Source organism: Aethalodelphis obliquidens, unplaced genomic scaffold, assembly GCF_003676395.1.
Source record: "Aethalodelphis obliquidens isolate GAN/ISIS:26980383/991018 unplaced genomic scaffold, ASM367639v1 scaffold11, whole genome shotgun sequence".
In the NCBI taxonomy this organism is placed as follows: Eukaryota; Metazoa; Chordata; class Mammalia; order Artiodactyla; family Delphinidae; genus Aethalodelphis; species Aethalodelphis obliquidens.
In genome coordinates, this window is record NW_020837955.1 from 13998514 (window position 1) to 14021972 (window position 23459).

General features: G+C 44.6%; 1 protein-coding gene across 5 annotated transcripts in view; it reads right to left on the reverse strand.

Annotated features, from left to right (window-relative positions):
• Positions 1-23459, reverse strand: part of ALDH18A1 (aldehyde dehydrogenase 18 family member A1) — a 46936-nt gene that overhangs the window by 2944 nt on the left and 20533 nt on the right. For 3 of the 5 annotated variants that reach the window (XM_027112113.1, XM_027112110.1, XM_027112114.1), the window contains 14 exons: positions 23278-23427; positions 23085-23189; positions 19195-19353; positions 18688-18778; positions 15000-15124; positions 13863-14007; positions 13121-13194; positions 11833-11926; positions 9124-9344; positions 6504-6641; positions 3883-4078; positions 3658-3779; positions 1469-1655; positions 362-457 (listed from right to left, as the gene is read on the reverse strand). In XM_027112113.1, the coding sequence (XP_026967914.1) occupies positions 362-457; positions 1469-1655; positions 3658-3779; positions 3883-4078; positions 6504-6641; positions 9124-9344; positions 11833-11926; positions 13121-13194; positions 13863-14007; positions 15000-15124; positions 18688-18778; positions 19195-19353; positions 23085-23189; positions 23278-23397 (1873 nt within the window). In that variant the 5' untranslated portion in view covers positions 23398-23427. The remainder of the gene's footprint in view (positions 1-361; positions 458-1468; positions 1656-3657; positions 3780-3882; positions 4079-6503; positions 6642-9123; positions 9345-11832; positions 11927-13120; positions 13195-13862; positions 14008-14999; positions 15125-18687; positions 18779-19194; positions 19354-23084; positions 23190-23277; positions 23428-23459) is intronic. The other 2 variants (XM_027112111.1, XM_027112112.1) reach the window with 2 other exon arrangements.

Genomic DNA, 23459 nt, shown 5'->3' on the forward strand with positions numbered 1-23459 from the left:
TCTGCTGTACGTGGCAGAGTCCAGGCTCTGGACTCACGGAAGTCTGGGTCTGAACACCAGCTGCATGACTTTGGGCAAGTTACTTCATTTCTTTGAATCTCAGTATCCTCATCTATGAAAAAGGAAATACAAGTACCTACCTTCTTAGCATGTGAAATGCCTAGAACACAGGACTTCTACCAGTTCATGGTAGCTGTTATCCTTCTCTCTCATAAACCCACCTTCCCTCGGTATGTCTGCGTCATCTTGCTCATGCACGTGACTGTAAAGGCCAGGTGTCTCCTCCACCCTCACCATGCTCCTCGGGGCCACACAGTGATTCACGAGGGACTCCTTTCTCCCCGACCAGACTCCTTCTTACCCAGTCCGAAGCGGTAGCCATCAGAGAAGCGAGTGCTGGCATTCCAGAACACACAGGCACTATCCACGTGCTGGAGGAAGAACTCTGCTGTCTTCTCTGCAGCATAAAGGGAAGAAATTGAGTTAGGATGGCCCAGGGAGAACATCCCTGCTTCCAGCCACTCAACAGGGCCTGACTGGGGCAGGGCCCAGGCCCCTGAGGTGCTTCCCCACGTATTAAACATGCAGACTTGTGAAAGCAAACCAGCTTCATCAGTCCTGTTGTTGAAGGAGTAGGTACCTGGGAAAGACTGGGTTGGAATCCAGATCTCCCTGCAGACATACCCTCAGTGCTGCAATGGCCTGTCTACACTATCTGTTTATAGGCTCTGAGTCAAATGCCAAAGTCTCAACTCAAACTCCACACCCACCAGCTGGGTGACTGTGGACAGGCTTCTGAACCTCTCTGTGCCTGAGTACAATGGGGACTGACAGTATTACCCAGCTCCCAGGCTTGCAGAGAGGATAAAATGAACCAACAGCATGGAGCACTCATCCCAGAGCCTAGCAGATGGCAAGTGCTCAAGTATTAACTGTTTTCACTGGTGGTGCTGTGATTCCCCAGTAAACTGACTGCAAGTTCCCTGAGGGGGCCATGCTGGCATCCTTTACCATCGGGCCTCCAGTGCCTGACACCCAGGCTCACCTGTGGAGGGAATGAGTGACTGTGGAGAGTTGGTTTTGCCCTAAACTAGTTGGTTCTGCGCTTAACCTCCTGAACCTTGATTTCCTCAGCTGTAAAATGGGTTTATTCCAGCAACCGGGAAAGACTGCTGCATGGATTAAATGGTAACGCCTCTGAGACAGAGTGAGCCACGTATAAAGTGGAGCGAATCACCTCTTCCCTGCCTCTTCCCTCGGGGCCACTGAGACAACACAGCGAGGTAACAGATGTAAAAGCACTCAGCAAACCAGCAAGTGCCGCCCACGCCAGGCACTGTTATCAGTCCACTGAGATTACGTTCTCCTGCAGGCTAAGAGGGGCTGAGAGGAGCAGGGTCAGCTTGGAGATCAAGGCAGAAAACGCAGACCCCGCAGACCCCGTGTGCTGCAGCCCCTGCACACTTACCATTCTCTGTGACGATGACGTCCGTGTGGGAGCTGCCATACTTGTGGATGTGGTCGATGGCCTCCTGCACACTGTCCACCACTTCAATGCACAGTTCCAGGTCCCCGTACTCAGTTCGGAGGGACTTCACTTCGGAGGGGCTGAAGGTCAGATAGGAGGCGAACTTGGGGCCTGCGTGAATCTTCACCTGGGACAGAGGAAGTCCGGGGCAACAACATAAACACAGCAGAAAGAGGTAAGCGCACACTCCTCCCTCTGGGATCCAACAGCAAGATGAGCCTGAAGATGATGAGTCCAGGGCTCCTGTGGCCTGGAAACTAAACTAGTCCCTGCTTCCTTTTAGAGGCAGCCTTCCACCCTCCAGGATGCTCTGCTTTGGGAAATGCTGACGGCCACCTGTCAGCAATGGGCCCCCAGTAAAACTGGAGCAGGGATTTCAGCAGGAAGCCTCTGAATGTGAAGAATGTGCAAGGCATTTAATGGGCTACTGACATAAGCCCTTGACTGCTGGCATTTTACTAAAATGAACACGTGACGAGAAAAATCCCATTCTTCGCATGTGGGACTTAGGCATTGGACTCAGACGGAAAGAGGGAGATGCCACAAACACACTTCTCCTCCCTCCTCCCTGGAGAAGTCCTAGGCGTGCTTTAGAGGAAAACAGTACTTGGTTGGAAACCACTTCAAACTGTGGTTAGTCGTTAGATTTCTGACTTTGTCAGTCTGGCCCCATTTCCAGGTTCAGCTCAGGTCCAGATTCTGGGGCTAACCCTGCTTCTGGCTGGAGGAATTTAAGGATGCTGAGGCTGGTCATTGGGGACCCCGGTCACAGTGTGATCCCACTCAGGCCTTGTTCTCCGAGACCTTCCCAGGGCAGCGTTCACGCCTCGATTCTTTAGGGCCAAGCTCTTGACTTGGCTCAAGTCACAACAAACCACATTTGTCATGTCCTCGTTGCTCCCAAGGCCTTGAATGGTTTCCTATCTGGGACCACACTTCCTCCAGGCCTGGGGTCCAACCATGTTCCCCAGGGGCTGGAACCCCACCCGTGTGCAAGTCGTCCTCTGGTGTACTTCCTGCACTACAAGGTGCTGAAGTACACATACTGGCTCATTCTGACTTGAGGGATTTCAAGGCAATGCTGAGGATGACTGAGGATGTTGTGGGTTTGTCTGAATCAGAACTGGGGGCTTCACTCCTGGATACAGGAGAGCTTTCCTCCTGTCCAGTCCAGGCCAGTGTGCTGCCTGGCATACGTCAGCACTCAAACAGGCCACCAGTGGAAGGTTAGGCCCCAAACGTAAGTGATCATGTGATCTAACTCCCTTATAATTTGTGGGGTACATTTATTTTCATTTTCCAAACTGGGACCATGCCACATTTATAAGCTGACTGAAGTCTTCCTTTTCAGCAAAAGGATGGAAGGGAAGAGACACATGCTCAGGGTCAAAGCAACGAAGACCAGCAGTCACTTTCTCTACTGCTGTGCTAGTTTACGTAATTCTGACATCAGATATTGAAGCTTAAAATGCATCCTGACAGAAAATTTAAGATTGTCCAGTTTCACCTGGAGAACATCTATCTTTCTTGCAATCAGGAATTTAGGATGGAGCATACATTTATACTCGAAACTTACTGGCACTGGTGGTTTATAATCTTAACGACATGGTAAGAAAATAATCCAGAGAGGACATTATACAAACTGCTCACTCCCAAATATCACTGTATTAATAAGCACATTAATATTGGTAATTGAAGACATCTGTGGAGGAGCAGCTATATATAAATCTTTGGTTTGAAAACATTTCTGCACAATCTTTTCAAATCAAATCCAAACAAGAATGTGTGTTCAGAAACATAAACTGTATGCCGCCTGAATAAGAGGTGGCAGGAAAGAGTCCATTCAGTGGGCTGCCATGTGACCTGCTTTATCTTTGAACCCTCTTAGCACTGAACACACACCACTTTGGAATGAAGCTATTTGTGTATGGGTTTCTTCCATCCACTAGACTGTCAGCGGCAAAGGCATGTCTTACTCACTGTGTACTCAGCACAGAACTTTGCATATGGCAGATGCTCAAAAATATTGCTTCTCACACTTCCTTAAATGGTATGGCAGCTGCTCCCAGTCTGATCCCACAGCTTCTAAATCTCGGGAGGGAAGACAGGAAGTGATGGACTTGTCCTACCTGTTCCACTCTCAGCATGTCAATGATCTGGTCAAATAATGGTGTTCTCAGCAGATCTCGGTGGATTAACAGAGTCTCTAAAGCATTACAGGCGGCTGGATATTCGCATTTAGAGTCTCTAACTGAAAGAGGAGGACAAAAAATGGTTTCTATTAACGTGATCCTGAGCCACCGAGGACACGACAAGTATTTTGCCCACATGAAACGGGACACCATTGAGCTCACCTAGTCTGGTGACCTTGTCGACACTGGCCTCTGAGTCCACGTACATGTGGCAGATGCCTTCACTGTGCCCCATCACTGGAATACCCTTAGCAGCTTTCTGGATGTTTCTGACCAGCTGAGAGGAGCCGCGTGGAATGATTAGATCTATCATTTTGTCTAGGCGGCAAAGATCTTCCACTTCTTCTCTGGTATTCACCTGAAAAGGCAGAGAATAAAAGGTAAAGATGACATCTTCTGATCACACAAAATATGGAAGTAGCAGCATCCCTTTCACAGATAAATGTCTGTATCTCCTGAGAACTAAGTCTGATGCTCTGAAAACTTATTCCAAAAACAAGATTAAGGAACATCCCTGGTGGTCCAGTGGTAAAGAATCTGCCTTCCAATGCAGGGGATGTGGGTTCGATCCCTGGTCAGGGAACTAAGATCCCCCATGGCACGGGGCAACTAAGCCCGTGTGCCCCAACTATTGAGCTCACGCACCTCAACAAGAGAGCCCGTGTGCCACAAACTACAGAGCTCAAGTGCCCTGGAGCCCACGTGCCACAACTACAGAGAGAAAACCTGCACGCCACAACTAGAGAGAAGCCCGCGTGCTGCAACTAGAGAGAAACCCGAGCAGACCGCGTACCATAATGAAAAGATCCCGCATGTCTCAACAAAGATCCCATGTGCCACAACTAAGACGCGACACAGCCAAAAAACAAAAAAAAAGGAAAATAAATAAATATTAAAAACAAAAACAAGATTAAGTTCCTGATCATGGGAATTGAAAGTTGTCCAGCAAATGCTTATCAAACTCTACACATTAGGTCCTGTGCTCTGCATTACAAAACATGCAAGACAGGGTCCCTGCCCTCAAAGAACTCAGAGTCTGATAGGGAAGACAGGACTACCCTATGACTACCCATAACACAGGACAGACACTTCTAAGATGCTAGAAGAGGTACAACGTGCTATCTCTGGAAGGTCGAGGAGGTACAGAGTATGCCAGGCTATGAAGATCACAAAAGGAAGTGGCTGCTCCGTTGGCTCTCTAATCACAGCCTAATGACATGTTGGTCTTGCTAGGGAGTCACGGTTCTCCACGACTCCTGCTTACAACCTCTACCCTGGGATGCTGGCTGGAGTGACTAAAGTGCTTGTGTTACAACTCTGAGATTACGGACATTTTTTCCTTCCTCTTGATTTTTAATTTTCCCCCATATGGACATGTTACTCACAAGAGAAGTACAAATATACACACATGTACAAGAAGGTTCATGGCAACTTTAATCTGCATTGCACCAAACCAGAAATAACCCAAATGTTCATCGACAGAAGAAAGGATAAGCTGTAGTACGTGCATATAAATGGAATACTACACAGCAATCAAAAAGGGAAAAGTACTGCTAGATGCAACAATGAGGATGAATCTCATGGACATGAGAAAGAAATACCTGAACAAAAGAAATACAGATAAAAGAGTGCGTTTTGTATTATTTCACTTATATGAAGTTCAAGAATAGGCAAAAGAAATTGAATGTGAAGAAAGTAAAAAGATAGTGGTTTCCTGGTGGTGGGGTGGGGCCTACTGATGGGGAAGGGCACAAGGGAGACTTTGGGGTACTGGAAATAGTCTGTATCTTGATGCGGGGGGTGGTTATATGCGTGTATATAAGCGGACACAATTACAGAGCTGTTCACATGTGATTAGGGTACTTTATGTATGTTATACATCAATAAGAAGGAGGAGAGGAGGAAATCTGTCGAATTAAACTAGGGTATGGAGCAGCTGGGATTGGAGCCCCTACAGCCTGTGCTCTTTCTACCCACTATGTTGCTGTAAGAATAACCCAGCTTCTTGTCAGGGAGCATGTAACGAGGCAGGTTTGTAGACACCCTCCTAGCAGCCAACGGAATCCTGGAATGTTGGAGTGAGTGGGCCTCAAGGAAAAAGAGAAGGATCTGGAGTCAACCTAGGTCCAAATATAAATTCTGGGTGATTCTGGCTAAGTTATTTTACCAATGAGCCTATTTTTCTTCCATCTATAAAATGGACCTAATAATTTTTCTCACAAGGTTGTTGAGGATTAAATGAGATAATGGAATGAAAGTGCCTTGCCCACAGTAGGTACTCAATAAAACTATCTAGTACTTCAAAACCTCCACTGGATGGTTGAGGAGAGCGACACAATGGTTCAAATAATGACCATAATAATAATAGTGTTAACAGCATGACCTCATACTTACAAGCTGCATGACGGTTTCCGACAAACCTTCATAAAATGTATCTGTCTGACTTGGCCTAAATCACTACCAGTGAGCAGAACCCAGGCCTCACTCATAGTCTGGGTCTGGTATTCCTGCTGCCTGTGACCTTAAGAATGAAGGGCTAACAGGCATTCTTGTAAATCAGCGGTACCAGGACACAGCTGTATGAGACAGCTGAGCCACTCAAGACCCTTCTGGGTCAAGGCAGCCCTGCCATTGTCTAATGTCACCGGCACACTGGACCTGCTGCTCCTCCAATCAACCCTGTCTGCACTGGCTTGGCCTTATGTGGCCTAAGCTTTGCTTCAAACACCCAAAGACCTGACCTGGCCCTCTGGGCCTGACCTGGCTCATTCCCAGGGACCTACCAGCTGTACGGCCTCCTTGATTCCATGGATTGAGAGGGCCTCCTGGGTCAGGAGGTGAAGAATCCGGTTGCTGTGTGAGGCCTCCTTCCCTCCTTTGAGTAACAAGCCATTACCACTTGCGATAGCCAAGGCTGCCACCTGCAGATCAAAGAGGAGAGCAATGAACCAAAGGGAAAAAGCAGTAAAAGGGTAACATTAGTGCTCGCTGAGCACATTTCCTGTGCCAACCACTGTTAATCACTTTGTAAGGCCTACCATGTTTCATCTTCACAACATTCCAGTGAATTAAGTACCTGTTTTATCCTCTGCTTTACACATAAGGACACTGAAGCACAGAGAAGTTGGTGACTCCCCAAGGTCACACAGCTTATAAGCGGCAGAGCTGGGGGCCTTGACTCTAGAGCCAAAGTCCCGGATCGTAGGAACTCTACTGTACAGCTTCCTTAGCACCATTACGCTGTAACCTGAGTTAAGTGCCCAGGGTCACATGAGCACTCCCCTCTCTGGCCACGGTGGAGGACAGGTGCTCAGCGGCGTCTTGACTCAGGTGTTGTTCCACCTGACTCAGGCTGGGCGGCATCTCTGGCCACATCGTATCCTGGCCCTGTCATTGTTCCGAGAGCTCTAATGGCTGGTGCTGAGACCCTGGAGAGGACTAGAGCCGCCAGCCCCTGGACAGCTGCGGCAGAGACTGCTGGGAGGAAGAAGCAGGCCATCCAGGAGGGGGGTTAGTTACCCTCTTAGAGCCAAGAGCTAATGACACTCACCTGATCGTCCAAGGCCTGAAGCTGAACTTCCTGAATGCTCTCAGGATGAATGAAAATCTTCCCGTTTTTGTAACGTATCAAAAGAAACTTAAAAAAACTTGCTTGAACACGTTAATCTCCACATGAATGGTTCTTAACCCCTTTTTGTTTCTAATGCTCATGAACCTCTTACAAAAATTATGTAAACTTTTCCCAGATAAATGCACAAACACACAGCATTCTACATACAACTTTTAGGATTCATGGATTCTGTGATGCCATGTGAGGAACCTCAGCTGTAACTGGCTGAAGAGGAAACCTTTCCCTCATGAAGTATTCGCTAGTATGGATAAAAGGTAGCAGAGAAAACTTAATGAACACGGCCTACAGAGAGACTTAGGACCCACTTCTACCAGCTGATAGGAGTTCTGCAGTTATCTCTGGGGGTTCTCTGTGAGACAGATATACAGCCAGAAAGGGGCTGAGGACAGACCCCAATGGTATGAGAGTCCCTTGGTGGACCAGCTGGTTTTAGGTCATGTCAGGGAATAGCCTCCACAGAGCATGTGGGACTCCCATGGTCACCTATGCCCTAGCGTAAAAAGGTACTGGTTCTTATTTATTTATTTATTTTTAAAATTATTTTTTAAAAATAAATTTATTTATTTATTTATTTTTGGCTGTGCTGGGTCTTCGTTGCTGCCCGCTGGCTTTCTCTAGCTGCAGCAAGAGGGGGCTACTCTTCGTGTGGTGCGCAGGTTTCTCATTGCAGTGGCTTCTCTTGTTGCGGAGCCTGAGCTCTAGGCACGTGGGATTCAGTAGTTGTGGCACGCGGGCTCTAGAGTGCAGGCTCAGCAGTTGTGGCGCACGGGCTTACTTGCTCTGCGGCATGTGGGATCTTCCCAGACCAGGGATTCAACCCGTGTCCCCTGCATTGGCAGGCGGATTCTTAACCACTGCGTCACCAGGGAAGTCCCTTTTGTTTGTCTTTAAATAGAATCTCTCTGTGAGACTTTGGGCCTAGTGCAAAGAAAAGGCTGGTATCATCCTACTGGACAGTCCAGTGGGGAAGTGGTTCCAGATTTCTGGGCGAGAATTTAGGGCAATGAGCAAGACCACCCTCTAATACCACCTTATACTTCAGAGCATGGCCACTTGGCAAAACCTCTGCCACATGGTTTTGCCTCAATTAGCCTGTGATTTGTCAGATTTCTTAAAGGGGGTCACACGCTAGTTTCCATTAACTACTGAAAGTTCTTCTTCCTAAGAGATGTACCTACAGGAAGCCATCTGCGACACTGATAATAAATGGGTCTTTTTCACATGGGCAAAACCAGCTACTAGGTGAATGAGCCTGCAGTAGGTTAGCAGGGACTCTGTGGTCAGGGAACAAAGTGCTCCAGTGAGCTAAGTTTTTGTTTTTGGCCGCACTGCACGGCATGTGGGATCTTAGTTCCCTGACCAGGGACTGAACCCGCACACTCTGCAGTGGAAGCACAGAGTCTTAACCACTGGACCACCAGGGAAGTCCTAAGTTTTTTGGAAATGTACTCCCGTGTCATGGCATGGGAGATTCATCTGGGCTGGAGGCCCAGCTCCATCCTTACAAATGTCACAGGAAAATTAACTTCCATAAGCTTCAGTTTCTTCAACTGTAAAATGGACATATGAATTACCTTTTTTAGAATTACCAGAAAAATCAAAAACATAAATTGCCTTAAGCGCAACCTGAGAATAAAGTCTCAAAAATTACCTCTGGGGGAAGGAAGGAGGAAAGGAAAGAAAAGAAAGATATCTTCGGGAGATTTATCTGCGTCCTGAAAAGAAGCTCTTCCTCCAATTCCCTACCCTAATGGCAGGCATTAGTCACATACCTGGGGTAGACAGTCAGGGCGAGATTCAAAGATGACCAGTAGAACTCCAATTGGGACAGTCACTTGTTCGAGCTCCAAGTCTTTGGCAATTCGGGTCCGGCGCAAAACCCGCCCCACGCTGTCCTGTGAGGAGGCTGCGATCTGCCGCAGACCGATAGCCAGGCTGTTCAATTTAGACGTGGAAAGGCTCAAACGTTTCAGCAGAGGGGCTGCGAGTCTCCCTGAAGAGGTGTGAAGAGCACATGATGAAGCAGTAGACCTGGGAGGGCTATGGCTGTTTTACTGAACACATGGCACTGTGTTAGGAACAGACATGGAACTCAGGGGGTCTCAGGGAGACAAGGACATATCATTTACACAGCTTTTCTGGGAGGGGCAGTTGGGCAGTATACATCATCATGTAAAGGTGTGGACACACCCACACCCTTGGCGTCAGCAATTTCAGTTCCAGAAATTTGTCATTTGTATCAGCAAACCTGCATGTAGTGAGGATACTTATCACAGCGTTTTTATTATAGTGGGAAACTGGATTCTACCTATAGATTCAGCCAATGGGGTACAATGCAGTTACTATAAATAAATGTCTATATTTACTGATATGGAAAGTTGTCCAGGATGTAGTTTGTGAAAAAGGCAAACTATAAAACAGCATGTATGACATCACCCTAGTTATCACACATTGCATATACATGTGCAGAGAGATGTCGGAAAGCATCAAGAACAGTGATGATCTCTGCCTATCTTTCTGCGTTATTTAAATTTTTTATAATGAGTGAATTATTTTTATAAGCAGAAGTAATAAAGATGTTTTCTTTTGAAATAAAAACTTAAATAGAATTATGGTAAGTTCATATACAGAATTTTCTTTAAATTTTCATATAAAAGCATGCACAGTGTGATCATCTCTCTCTCCACACACACAAACACACACATGCTCAGGAAAACCATTTGGAATCACGTATCATAAATCATTACTATGGTTAATGTTGAATGATATTATGAAAAATTTCCCTTTCTTTTTTATAGTCACAACCACCAAGACAAAATTATAAAAAGACTTCTACTTTGGAGGGGAGGAGCCAACCTTATATTAAGAAAAAAAATGAAACCATAATTTTATCAACCAATTACATCAATTTAATTAATTTTCTTCACTTCTCCCCATGTGCTAAAAATCGTTTTAATTGTAGTGCATATTAAATATTATACTCTAGTTTTTCACCTCAATGCACGTACATTTTCCATGTTGCCAAAATTATTTTAATTACTACTAAATATTCCATTGAGTTGATACAGTTCAATGCACATGACTGTACCTATGTTATCAGACACTCAGGTTGTTTCCAGTTTTCAACGGTATAAATAATCCTGCTCTAAGAAACTTTATATACAGAGCTATTTTTTTCCTCTTGCAATCTTTTCTTAGGGATAAATTTCCTGAAATGGGCTCACGGACTCAAAGGTGATTACCATGCTTGTGTATACCTGAGACTTTGTTCTTAAGCCATGTGTGTCCTTGTGGATTTCCAGAGAGAGATAACTGGGATCAGGGTCAGAGTTCTACCAACAACTAGGTGTGTGACCTTGAGCAGCAGCTTTAACCCCTGTGGGTCTTAATTCTTTTAACTTAAAGAACTGGATAAGATGTCAATAATAGTAATAAAGATTTCTTCCATTTATTTAAATTTTTTATGGCTTTCCAATACTGCAAAAATTCAAAAGCCCAGATGTAAAGTCTAAAGCAAGTTCCAAAGTAATGGCTCAAAAATGTTTTAAGGAATGAAAATAACGTTGGCGAGCCCTGCAAGGTTTCTTTAAAGGGAACACCACTAATTTGGATGTTCAACTTGAGGCACATTTATTCACAAGAAAAGGAAATTTAAAACCCCGTAAAATCAACCCCCATTATTTCAGGGTGGAAAAGACAGAGAATTAAGAAAAGGAGAGAAAAATGAGGGCCTCCCTGACTCCACATATTCAGCTGTCTTCAATGAGAGTTCAGCCGTCTCACTTACGCTACCATTAGCACCTCAAGGGCATTTCTGGATGGCAGACTACGTACTGGTTAAGGAACTAGGAGATAAGCTATCTTTCAACACAGGTTGCACAAACTATTTCCACAACTATTTTATATGCACTGTCCATCTGGGTTTCGTTCCCAGATCTGCTACTGGCTGTATGGTTTTAGGCGTGTAACAACTTCTCTCCGCTTTAGTTTTCTCCTCTGTAAAACAGGGATAATAAATAGTAGGTACCTTCCAGGTACCATGTTCTGAAGAGAAAATCAGATCCTGCCTGTTAATCCCTTAGCATAATGCCCAGAAACACAAAGGCCTCAGTAAATGTTAGCTGCTATTAGCTTAATGTCTAAAATAGTGAGGTCCTCAATCTTTTTCTTTTTTGTCTTGAAATTGCCACAGTAGCCATGGCTTGTGACTGTGGGGAATGGAAGGAAAAAGCCCCTCAGTGGGTGGGGGGGTGGGTAGGTGTTATATGGAATATCTGAGAAAAGGGGTGGAGGTAGTACGTGTACTTTGAAAACTCCCAATGAATACCAACCACCAACCCTCAATAAAAATGATGTATACAGTATGTAATTTCTTCCATAACCATCTTGACTTTAGGCAGACTATGATATAAGAATTATTAGTAAAACAAAGAATAAAACCCCAAATAAATCTCTCTATAACTAAGTTGCCTGGTCTTTACCTTCTGCCTCCTCCAAGTCTTTTTTGTTGGCTAACAGGATCTCATCTCGCTGGTCTGTCAACAGATCAGCCAGATGATGGATAATCTCTGCTCTCTAGGAAAAAAGGTAAAACATTAAAACAAATAAGCAAACATGTTACCCCATAAAAAACGCACACCACACTTTTAAACCTACTCTTCTGAGTGTGCCCGGCCTTGCTCCTAAATCCCAATCATCAACGACTGAAACCTCCTTACTTCACTCATTTGTTTCCCACCACTGCTCCCCTCATTTTTCCTTCCTCTCTCACTACTAACCTCCCCATTTCTTCTCACTTTTCTTCCTCTTTTACCACGCTTGATCATGATGATTAGCAAACCACAGCCTTGTGGTGGGGGAGAGGGTATGATGAATTATTCAGTTTGTCCATGAGACAGGCGCCAGCACTTTGAATCAGCATGACATACACATCTCATTTAATAGCACCAGCTGTAAAGCTGATTTCCCAGGTAAGTTTTTGCATCTAGTTCTTCTTTTTCGACAATTATTTATTAAATGAATTCAGTCAAAGGGGAAAAACCCAGTCCTGGATGCTGGAGGAGACCCCAATCCTTACCCACCTAGATGAGGAAACATGGCAAATCAGAGTAGTGATTACTAAAGGAGTAAAAGAATTGATTTAATAGAGAGAGAAGCTAGGGTTCTCCTGGGCTTTCCTTTTCCTACTTGTAGTTATTTTAAATTTTCTTCTCCCTTCTCAGGCCAAAGTACTCCCCAGAAGAAACGTATATACATCACTTTCAAATCCAGCCCTAACACCGCAACCCTTGGGAAGCCAGCACCCTGCTTCCACCCGACCTTCTCACACTTCATCGTGTCTGCTACTTCAACTGACTGAGTCACTGTGGACAGGGCAGGGCTATGACATGGAGCAGGCTCTGAACTTCCATCTTCTAGGTAATCTTGGTGATTTGGATGAGGTGGGAAAAGTTACTTTCCTACATTTCCCTGCCCACTATGTGGCAGGATTTGGGAGCCTCTCTGGTCTCATGATTTTCATGATACTTTTGATCAAAACATCATAGTGATGCAAAGCTACCTTAGGCTTCAAGCCTATAAAAGACAGAAGGGAAAATGAAATTTAGAAAAAGAAAAAAGGCAGAACAAATCTGAATCAGAGTTGTAACTCAGATCTAACTCTACGGGACTCGAGGAATAAAGGGGGAAACAGCAGGCTTGACTGTGCACTAAACCTCACAGTTATGACTCACTCTGAAAACTCACAAAACTATCAGCTAGGGTTATTACCTGCTCAGGTTCCAAAGTGGCCAACATCCTTCCTCCTGATCGAGCCATTTCTCCCTGCTGCTCCACGGTAGGGCCTGCAAGAACATTTGCAAACATCAGCTCACGGTCAGCTCACTGCCCCCTCACTATCGCAGATGTGCACGGGCTCCCTGCAGGCACACAGCACACGCTCAGGGTCTTGGCGTGCTTTTTTCACATCCAGAGATCACTCTGACCAATAAACTGGCAGAAGAGCATACCAGATTAACTCAGGCAGAAACACAAGAACCTGTCTGCATTTTTGGGGCAGACAATATGATTTATGTCTTCTAGAGTTCTTCTCAATTCCACTTTGGCTTACATTTTCTAATATGTTTGCATTTCTGAATGCAGATTATATGGCAGTGCTATCTTTGGGAACACCTGAGAGAGCCCATACTATTTCTTATGCATCTTTGCATCTCCAGTGTTCATTAGTATCTGGCATCCAGCATGGGCCTAGCAAATGTTTCCTGAGAAAATGGATGCTTATACTCTTTCACTTAGTGATTTTAGTGAGAACAGGAGGCCTAGTTAGGCAGGTTAGATAAGTTTTACAAAACCAAAGTAGAATCCAATTTTGCTATACCATATTTCATAATGTTAGCACATGAATTTTGTAAGCTCTCCTCCCAGAGGGAGAGCTCAGTCTTCAGCCCCATCTAGGCCATGGAGTTACTAGCAATCATCCAGAGACCATGGGACTCTATGAAGAACTACTTACCTGCAGGCTTTACTTCGGAAAAGAAGGTGCCAACTTTCTTTCCCTCCACAATGTCTGTGATGACATGCCCAGACACCTTCGGGTGGGTCCCATTGGCAATGACCACAGAAGTACCACCTTGCAAAGCCCAGAGGGCTGCTTTCACCTAACGGGAGAAGTTAGATCCATAGATTCAGACCTTTGTAGGGTCTAGGCCCCTGCACTTTAAACATGCAAAAACATAGCAAATACAACATGATATTGAGCAATTTAATTATCTGTAGGAAGGTTCTGCACAGCTCAGAAGCTCTCAAGACACGCTCAGCCCATGCACTCTTCCCAACCCAACCCTGGCATGTGTTGTCTAAAGATAAACCAATCCGCCCCTTGTGCTCAGCGTGTTCTCTAAGCCTCTCTAGTACTGGGACGCATAACTTCTACATTTGACTTATTGTGCCAGCTTGCAGCGTCCAGCTTGCTGCTTGCCTGGAATCTGATCATGAGCACTCTTGGGCTTTTGGACCTGGGGTTCTTGTCCTCCTCTCTGCCATTGCTACGTATGATTCTGTACCTAAAGGGTATAACTTCTTAGAACAATTAATGGGAGAGAAGAACTTTTTAAAGGTTTCATCAAGAAATATTTGAGCTCTGGGGCTTCCCTGGGGGCACAGTGGTTGAGAGTCCGCCTGCCGATGCAGGGGACGCGGGTTTGTGCCCCGGTCCGGGAAGATCCCACATGCCGTGGACCGGCTGGGCCCGTGAGCCATGGCCACTGAGCCTGCGCGTCCGGAGCCTGTGCTCCACAACGGGAGAGGCCACAACAGTGAGAGGCCCGCGTACAGCAAAAAAAAAAAAAAAAAAAGAAGAAAGAAAGAAATATTTGAGCTCTAATATTAACATTTAGAGGATTTATGAATTATGAAAAAATATAGACCCTGCCCTTGAGGAGGTTATAATATGAACACACGCTTAATATATTAATAAAAATACATAGAAAGACATCACTAAATATAGGTACACAATATGCATTAAACCTGTATTTAGAGATGTGTATCTTTAGGTGTGTATGTGCATCAGCCCTCAATTACAAAAGTAAGAAGGATAAAATACAGTTTGGTTTGTAAATTGTTACGGGCAATAAAGGCACCAGATTCTTACCTTGGCTTCCATGCCACCCATTCCCACTCTGGACTTGGTTCCGAATGTCACGGACTGCTGATCACCGGGATAAAATATATCAATGAGCTTTGCATCATCTGACCCTGGGGGGTTGTCAAAGAGGCCTAAAAAGTGGACAAGAGTCGGTAATGCTGTTTAACAGAAGTGAGCATCCCCCAAGACAGACCTCCACAGGGACCTGCCAACTATAACTACTCTGTACTCGACTCATCCAGATAAATTCTGCTATTCCACCAGCTCGAACAAGAAAAGAGGTCAAGGGATTCGTGGAGTCTACTCACACCGAAAACCAGCTCCAGGAGGACGCACCTTACATACTTTTATAACTTTGCCTCATAAATGAATGTTTGCCAGCAACAGAGCGCGGCCATATCCCTGGCACAGAATTTACTGGCCCTGCCCACAGTCTACAGGGAAGCTATCCTCCCTCACCTTTGCCATTTCTACTATGACGCTGAACCTTAAGGATGCAACTGAAAAAGATGAGTGGCTTTTGCACAAACAGTGCAGCAGCTGTATACTGTTTAATGTGACTCTTTCCAAGGGCATGACATATGAAACAGGTTCTCATTAACTCTCACAGTACCCTTTGAAACAGTCACATTATACGCCCCACATTATGGGTAAGCCTTTCTGAAGGTTAGGCTGAGTCAGCAGAAGAGCGCATGACTCTTGGCTTTCAGTCTGGATTTGTCACCACAAAGCCTGTGTCCTCTTTATAACTGAGTAGCGTGACATAAAATAAGAGGTACACAAAATGTTACATGCATACCAACCGAGATTAAAAATCCTCACAATTTCACTTCAAAAAAGAATGTGTCTGAGCCTTAGAAGGGGAAAAGAGGGCCTGAGAAAATGGAGTCATGTCAAGGTCTAAGGGGGACACAGACAGGGAGGAACTGCTAGTGGTCAGGAACTGGCTGAAGGACATTTTAGGCAGTGATGTTTTTGGTTTTTAAGTTACTGCTTTTCCTGTGCTAAAATACACCCCTGTGCTTCACTGTTCCAAATCTTTTTTTTAAAATAATTAATTAATTAATTAATTTATTTTTGGCTGTGTTGGGTCTTCGTCGCTGTGCACAAGGTTTCTCTAGTTGTGGACAGTGGGGGCTACTCTTCGTTGCAGTGCATGGGCTTCTCATTGTCGTGGCTTCTCTTGTTGCGGAGCACGGGCTCTAGGTGCGCAGGTTTCAGTAGTTGTGGCACGTGGGCTCAGTAGTTGTGGCACATGGGCTTAGCTGCTCTGTGGCATGTGGGGTGTTCCCAGGCCAGGGCTCGAACCCATGTCCCCTGCATTGGCAGGCGGATTCTTAACCACTGCGCCACCAGGGAAGCCCTATTCCAAATCTTTAACACAACCGTGTCATGTGCACCCTCTCTAGGAGAGTAAGTGAATCGGAGCAGTGAGGACATCAGTGTCTAGTGCACAACAAAGTAGTGCAAACCATGAGCAGCAATTACAGGGAGAGAGAAATAACCTCTCACAACCCCTATCCGCCTCAACCCAGCACCCCACAGTTCCCAGGGTCTTCTGCTGGGTTCATCTCAGAAGGCACTATGCTATGAGATCATGAGTAGTACTGGACAATTCTAAGGCAAACCCCCAGAGATGCCTAGGACTTCCTAGCATTCTGATATTCTGCCTCCTCCTCTTCTTTATAGCAGCTCTCAAACCCACCAAGAGCATATTTAAAATTCAGATAATGTTCTAAAAATCAATATTCAGTGGATAACGAATCAGAGTGAAAAGCACAAGCCTGCCAACGACCAGTTTTGGGGTTTGAGGCTGCATTGAAACTAAGGTTTACTAGAGCCTAGTTCAAGTTGGATTTTATATATTGATCTCTCAAACTCATATCCTTTGCCTTGCTAGGCAGTATAGGAGAGAAGAGTGTAGATTTTTAAACTGAAAAGATTCAGATTCGAAACCAGCCTCTGCCTAGCCAAGTACTAGCTATATGACTTTGAATAAACCGTTTAACTAATGTGAATTCAATTTTTAATTTCTTCACCTGAATAATAGGCTAACCTACCTACTTTGCAGGGTTGCTACAAGGGTGAATAAATTGACATTTATAAAGCACCTAGCACAGTATTTGTACACATCAGAAGTTGAAAAAAAATCTTGTGACTAACCAAAATGCCTTGTTCTCCAGAGTGGCTTACTCTTACCCCAGCTTAGTTGTTCCTATCCTGAGACTTCAAATTTACAGTGAATAAACATGGTACCAAGACTTCATACAGGTAAAGATACTGATCTGTAAGTATGATATCTCTGACCCTCCACGTGCGCAGGAGACAGATCACAGCACTGGTACCTGCCCCTGCCTCCACCAGGCAGCCCCCTGACCTTCACTTATGCTGCTGAAGTGTAAACTGGGGAAAAGTCCTGCCATGTTAACCTGCCATGGGTGTGGGCAGGGAACTAAATAGGTTTTTCTGACTTCCTGGGAATGTAATGGGAGACTTTTGGAATCCTGTAGGTTTGGCCTAATTTAGACACATCTACCATATCTGTGGGTCAAAATGTAAAACGGGAACAGCTTAAGAAAGTGAGACGAGTGAATGGAGAGCCAAGTTGGAGCCAAGAGGGGCCCCTCCACGAAGAAGGCGAAAGCAGAGAGGAAAAGAGTAACACAGAAGAACACAGTGGCCACAGCCTGGATTTTCTGCAGTGGCTCCAATTTAAAATAATGTGTCTTGTGATTTACATTAAAACTAAAAGTGATCAAGACCCCAATGAGGTATCACTTCACACCCATGAGGATGGCTACAATCAAAAAGGCAGATACCAAGAGGGAAATGTTGGTGAGGATGTGGAGAAACTAGAATCCTCATACACTGCTGGGAAAATGTAGAAAGGTGTAGTTGCTTTGGAAACCAGGCTGGTATTTCTTCAAAAGGCTAAACATATGATCCAGCAATTCTACTCCTAAGTAAAATAAAGAGCATCTTCACACCAAAACTTGTGCACAAATGTTCACAGAAGCATTAGTCACGATAGCTTAAATGTCTATCAGCTGATGAGTAGGTACATAAAATGTAGTATATCTATATAGTGGAATATTATTTGGCAATAAAAATAAATGAAGTACTAATATGTGTATAATATCAATAAACCTTGAAAACATTAAGTGAAAAAAGTCAATCACAAAGGATCACATATTGTATGATCACATTTATATAAAATGTCTAGAACAAGCAAATCAACAGAGACAGAAGGTAGATTAGAGGTTGCCAAGGGCTGGAGAGTTTCAGGGGAAGTGAGGAACGATTGCTAATGGGTATGGGTTTCTTGATGGGGTGATAAGAAATGTTCTAAATTGTGGTGAGGGTTGAACAACTGTATGAATGTACTAAAAATCACTGAAATATAAATTTTAAATAGGTGAATTGTATGTTACGTGAATTCTATCTCCATAAAGCGGTTATAAAAAACAAATTAAAGTGCCGGGAGGTAACAACATTTCAGCATTCAAACTTCATCTCCCAGACCACCCCCACCTTCTTTTGAATCACAAAACCCTTTTCGGACCATATGGCTCAGAAAATAATGGTCCACAGTTAAAAAGATCAGAAGCACTCAAACAAAGAGGGGAACTCATGTGCTCACACATACAGTATTTAAAACAAAGACTGGATAAAAAGAAAAGGCATTGCTTTGTACCTTCTACATCTGAAAGAACAATTAAGAGGTCAGTCTTCATTTCCACAGCCAGACGGGCAGCCAGGCTATCGTTATCTTTAACACTAATAACCTAAAATGCAGATAAAAAGTCATGAGCTTTGCAGTTCAAAAAAGTTCACGGAAGTACTCAGCTAGGCTCTGGCAGGAAAAATCAACAACCCTGAGTATGTGCATGACAGCTCTGACAGGCCTTTCAGTTTGCAAAACACCATGCCTACTGGCAACCCCCTTTCCAAATATGCACCCTTCTATCCACTGACACACACAAGCCATGCTCACAGCACCACCTTAAATCACTATTGCGCCTCACCCAGTTGAACGAAACCCCCTGTCTTCAGAAGAGCTTATGCAGCCACTGCTCCAGGATGCCAGCTTCTCTCCCCATCTCTCCATCTTGTTTATGCCCAGCGTCCGGTGTTAGTACATGCAGCCTAGCATGGCATTAGTGTCTACAGCATGCTCAACCCTCGGTAATACTTTACCCACATTTACCCCCTGGAGATCACTATTGGGCTCTGCTGGGGGCACAACAGCATCGTTTGTGTTGACAATGGGGACGATGTTCATTCGGAGGAGCTCATGAAGTGTCCCATTGAGGTTCCGGCGCTTCTGCTCATCGTGGAAATCCAAATTGGTCACCAAAATCTATGGGGATATATGTATACGTATAGCTGATTCACTTTGTTATAAAGCAGAAACTAACACACCATTGTAAAGCAATTATACTCCAAAAAAGATGTTAAAAAAATAAATAAAAATAAAAGGGGTAAAGAGATTGAAAAACGCAGGAGACAGGAAAATGATGAACTTCCGAGGAACAGCATCCAAAGGATGCTAAGAGTAGAGGAGTTCAGAATGGAACACACATCTCTGGAGACTTATCCCGTACAGTTCAGAATGGAACACACATCTTTGGAGACTTATCCAATTCTTTTGGAGATTGGAAAAAAGTTAGAATCACCTGGAAGATTTATTTTAGGATGCTTAAGACTTTTGAAAAGTACTTTAATCCTCCGAGAGCTATGAAATCTCGTCCATTTACAAAATTAAGAAAATGAATGTATCTACTTTAGCGGGATACTGGAGGGAGTAATGACTGCCATAAATTTCTAAAATATCTTTGTATCCCAGCATCTGATTCAAAGTCTGGCCATACACAGTAGGTGCTGAAACATGTAGTGAGTGAATGAATGAATGGTTACTCTGCCTGGAAAATGTATTAAACCATAGGGAATAGGGCCACGTGGTTCCTGTTTTTGCTCTGTGGCTGACCACTGCCCGAGTCAGCAAAGACACGGTCAAGATGAGTCTGAGAGGTTTAGGGAGGTGAGTCTTTAGTCACAAACTGAAAGAAGGGCGGACAAAACTTCGCTCAGGGGACAGGATGCACACAAGCTGCTCAAAGGCAGAGTGGAGAGCCGGGTGTGGGGGCCGGTTAACAGCTCCACTCCCTGGCTTGAATCAGGGTATTAGGCAATGTTTAGCAGGAGAGAAAGATAAAGGGGGATGACAGTAAGAAACAAAATGGTAACAAACTCCGAAGCTCAGGAATAAATGTTTCAGTGAAATCCCTGCAACGTTCATGGAAGAGGGTTCTTGTGATGTAGGGCAGCCCTGACGTAGGAAAAGGCTGTAGGCGGATGGCCAAGAATTCTTGGAAGGTACTGAAACAGTCCAAGTGGGAATGGTTAAGCCCTGAACTAGGGTCTGGCTATGGTAACTGAGAAGATGACAGCAGCCTTAATGATATGGAAAATGTGGGCGAAGAAGACAAAATGATAACATCACCAAGGGAAATAATTTACTCACTCATTTGATAAAAAAGTTATTGAGTACCTCTGAAATGCCAGATCCTGTACTAGCTCTTGGGATGGAGAATAAAAATGTTGATGATTTGGGGAAGATGGAACGGGTTAGATCATGAATGTCTTTTCAGAAAGTTTAGCCCTGTGGGAAAAAGGCCTGGGACAAAGGTGAATATATAGATCCTGGTTCTGGTGGTGGAAGGTCAAACAATAAAAGTAAACACGTGTGTGTAGGAGAGGCAAGCCGGAGGTATAAAGGTCCAGTGAAAACACCCGTGGCTCCAACAGCTTAACAAACAAGACATGGGAGACAAGAGACCAGAGAGAAAAGTATGTGCTTGGAGAAGGGCAATCTGTTAGGATGCAAATAAGTTTCATTTCTATGAATGAAAAATAGCTGTTGTCCTTGTTTAAGTCTTTAATCTGACAAACAACTTATGGGAGATTTTCAAAAGCCCCTGATAATGGTCTTCAAAACAAGATTACTAAAGAAAACAAGGAACCACAGGATAAGGGGCAAAGGGTACAGATTTCTTACAGATCAGATCATGGGGAAGGCAAAGGTGTGGGAGTGAAGGGGCCCCTGGATGAAGGCTTGCTGGAAACTGGAGGGCACAGAGCTCTTTTACATCAATATTAATAAAAACAACGGCTAATGTACAGTTTTTAATGATACTTTCACTAAAACAAACAGACGAACAAAAAACCTCAAGAAGTATCATACCTGGGAAAAAACAAAACAAAACAAAAGCATAGTTCCTGGATCTAAATTTCCTCACCTGGCTCCATGCACTTAAAAAAAAAATTAAAGACTAAAACTGTTATTGCACTATGGAGGAAAAAAGAGCTGATAATAAAAGGAGACAAAAATTGAGATTTCCATTGCATTTATGTAACCGAAAAAAAAAATCTAAGATTACAGAGAGTGGGGTCCCAGCCACAAACAAAAGTATCCAAGTCCATGCCTTTCTGTTTCAGCTCCCTTACTCAAGGACACTCTGGTATAATGCCAGAACGTCACTGTGGATAACAACTTAAAAATGATGGAGAGGGACTTCCCTGGTGGCGCATCAGTTAAGAATCCACCTGCCAATGCAGGGGACACGGGTTCGAGCCCCGGTCCAGGAAGATCTCACATGCTGCCGAGAAACTGAACCCGTGCGCCACAACTACAGAGCCTGCACTCTAGAGCCCGTGAGCCACAGCTACTGAGCCCGCGCGCCTAGAGCCCGTGCTCTGCAACAAGAGAAGCCACCGCAATGAGAAGCCCACGCACTGCAACGAAGAGTAGCCCCTGCTCGCCACAACTAGAGAAAGCCTGTGTACAGGCAGCAACAAAGACCCAACACAGCCAAAAACAAAAAAAATAAATGATGGAGAACAGAAAAAGTGATAGGAAATGCAAGGGCCAAACCTGAAAGGATGTATACGTAACATCATCTGTGTATAATAACATCTGTGTAAATGATAGGATCAGAGGCAGCAATTTGAAAGTACCTTGGGGAGTAAGGTTTTTTCAGTTGTTTTGTGATATTTAGATGTTTCTATTTAGTGTGTAGTTGTATAGCTGATTAAAAACCCAACTGAAAAAATTCTGGAAATTTAGGTAAAAAAGAAATAATGTAGAAAGAAGGTTCTAGCACATTCAGGGGGACCACTAAAAATTTTTAAGTTCCATGAGGACTAGAACATGGCTGATTTGTTCACTGCAGTATCCCCAATGTCTAACAGACTCCTTGGTACACATGGTGCTCAATAAAGATTTGCTAAATGAATTAAAAACCAACCAACCGGGCTTCCCTGGTGGAGCAGTGGTTAAGAATCCACCTGCCAATGCAGGGGACACAGGTTCGAGCCCTGGTCCAGGAACACCCCGCATGCCGCAGAGCAACTAAGCCCGTGCGCCACTACTGAGCTGAGCCTGTGCTCTAGAGCCCGCGAGCCACAACTACTGAAGCCCGCAAGCCTAGAGCCCGTGCTGCGCAACAAGGGAAGCCACCTCAATGAGAAGCCCGTGCACTGCAACGTAGACCCAACACAGCCGGGAAAAAAAAAAAAGTTAAATAATTTAAAAAACAAAAAACAACCAAACACCAGCATTTCCCTTCAACACTTAGTAGATATCTATTATATAAGGCAACCAGGTGCAAAGAGAAACAAGCCAGCTGAAGTCAAAGAAGCCAATGAAATAAAGATATCTAACCTTTCTATCTTCAGCAGTATCAGTACTTGTAGTAGTCCTAAGAGTTACTTGTATAATAACAAGAGCTAACACTTACTGAGAAAGTACTATTTAACAGACATATTAAATGCTTTTCATATATTTTCTCACTGAGCCCTTCCAAAAACTCCTTGCAATAGGCACTGATGACATCCTCATTTTTCAGATGAGGAAACTGAGGCACAAAAAGGTTAGACTTAAAAACTTTCTCCAGATCTCCCAACTAGCAAGTGGTGAAGCTGAGACTGTATCCTGGCAGTCTGGCGCCAGAGCCCTGCTCGTATCACCTTGCTCCACGGGAATCACCCTCACAGGTCCCACACCCCCCTTGTGGAGGGTCAGCCTCTCACCTGGGCAGCGCAGATGCTGTACTGGGTAAACATGGCTTCATACAAGGCCATCAGCCCACTCTGTCCGGCGGCTGCACAGGCTCGGGCTTCTAAGACTGGAATTGCCTGTAACATGCCAACAGACAAGGTATGGCTGGGGCGAGGGAAGGAGGCCTGAGGACCCTGTTATAGGGGGTGGGGAAGCCACACTTACCATCTCCTTCAGCTGGTTCTGCCCCGAGTGTAGGGCCTGCCGCACGCTCTGAGACAGAAGGATCTCATGGCGCAAGCGTTGCTTGCCAAAGGCTACAGCTCCACTAGTCACCAGCATCATCTCTCGGCCTTGATTCTGCAGTACTGACACCTGACATTGAGGAAGGAAAAGGCACAAGTCCT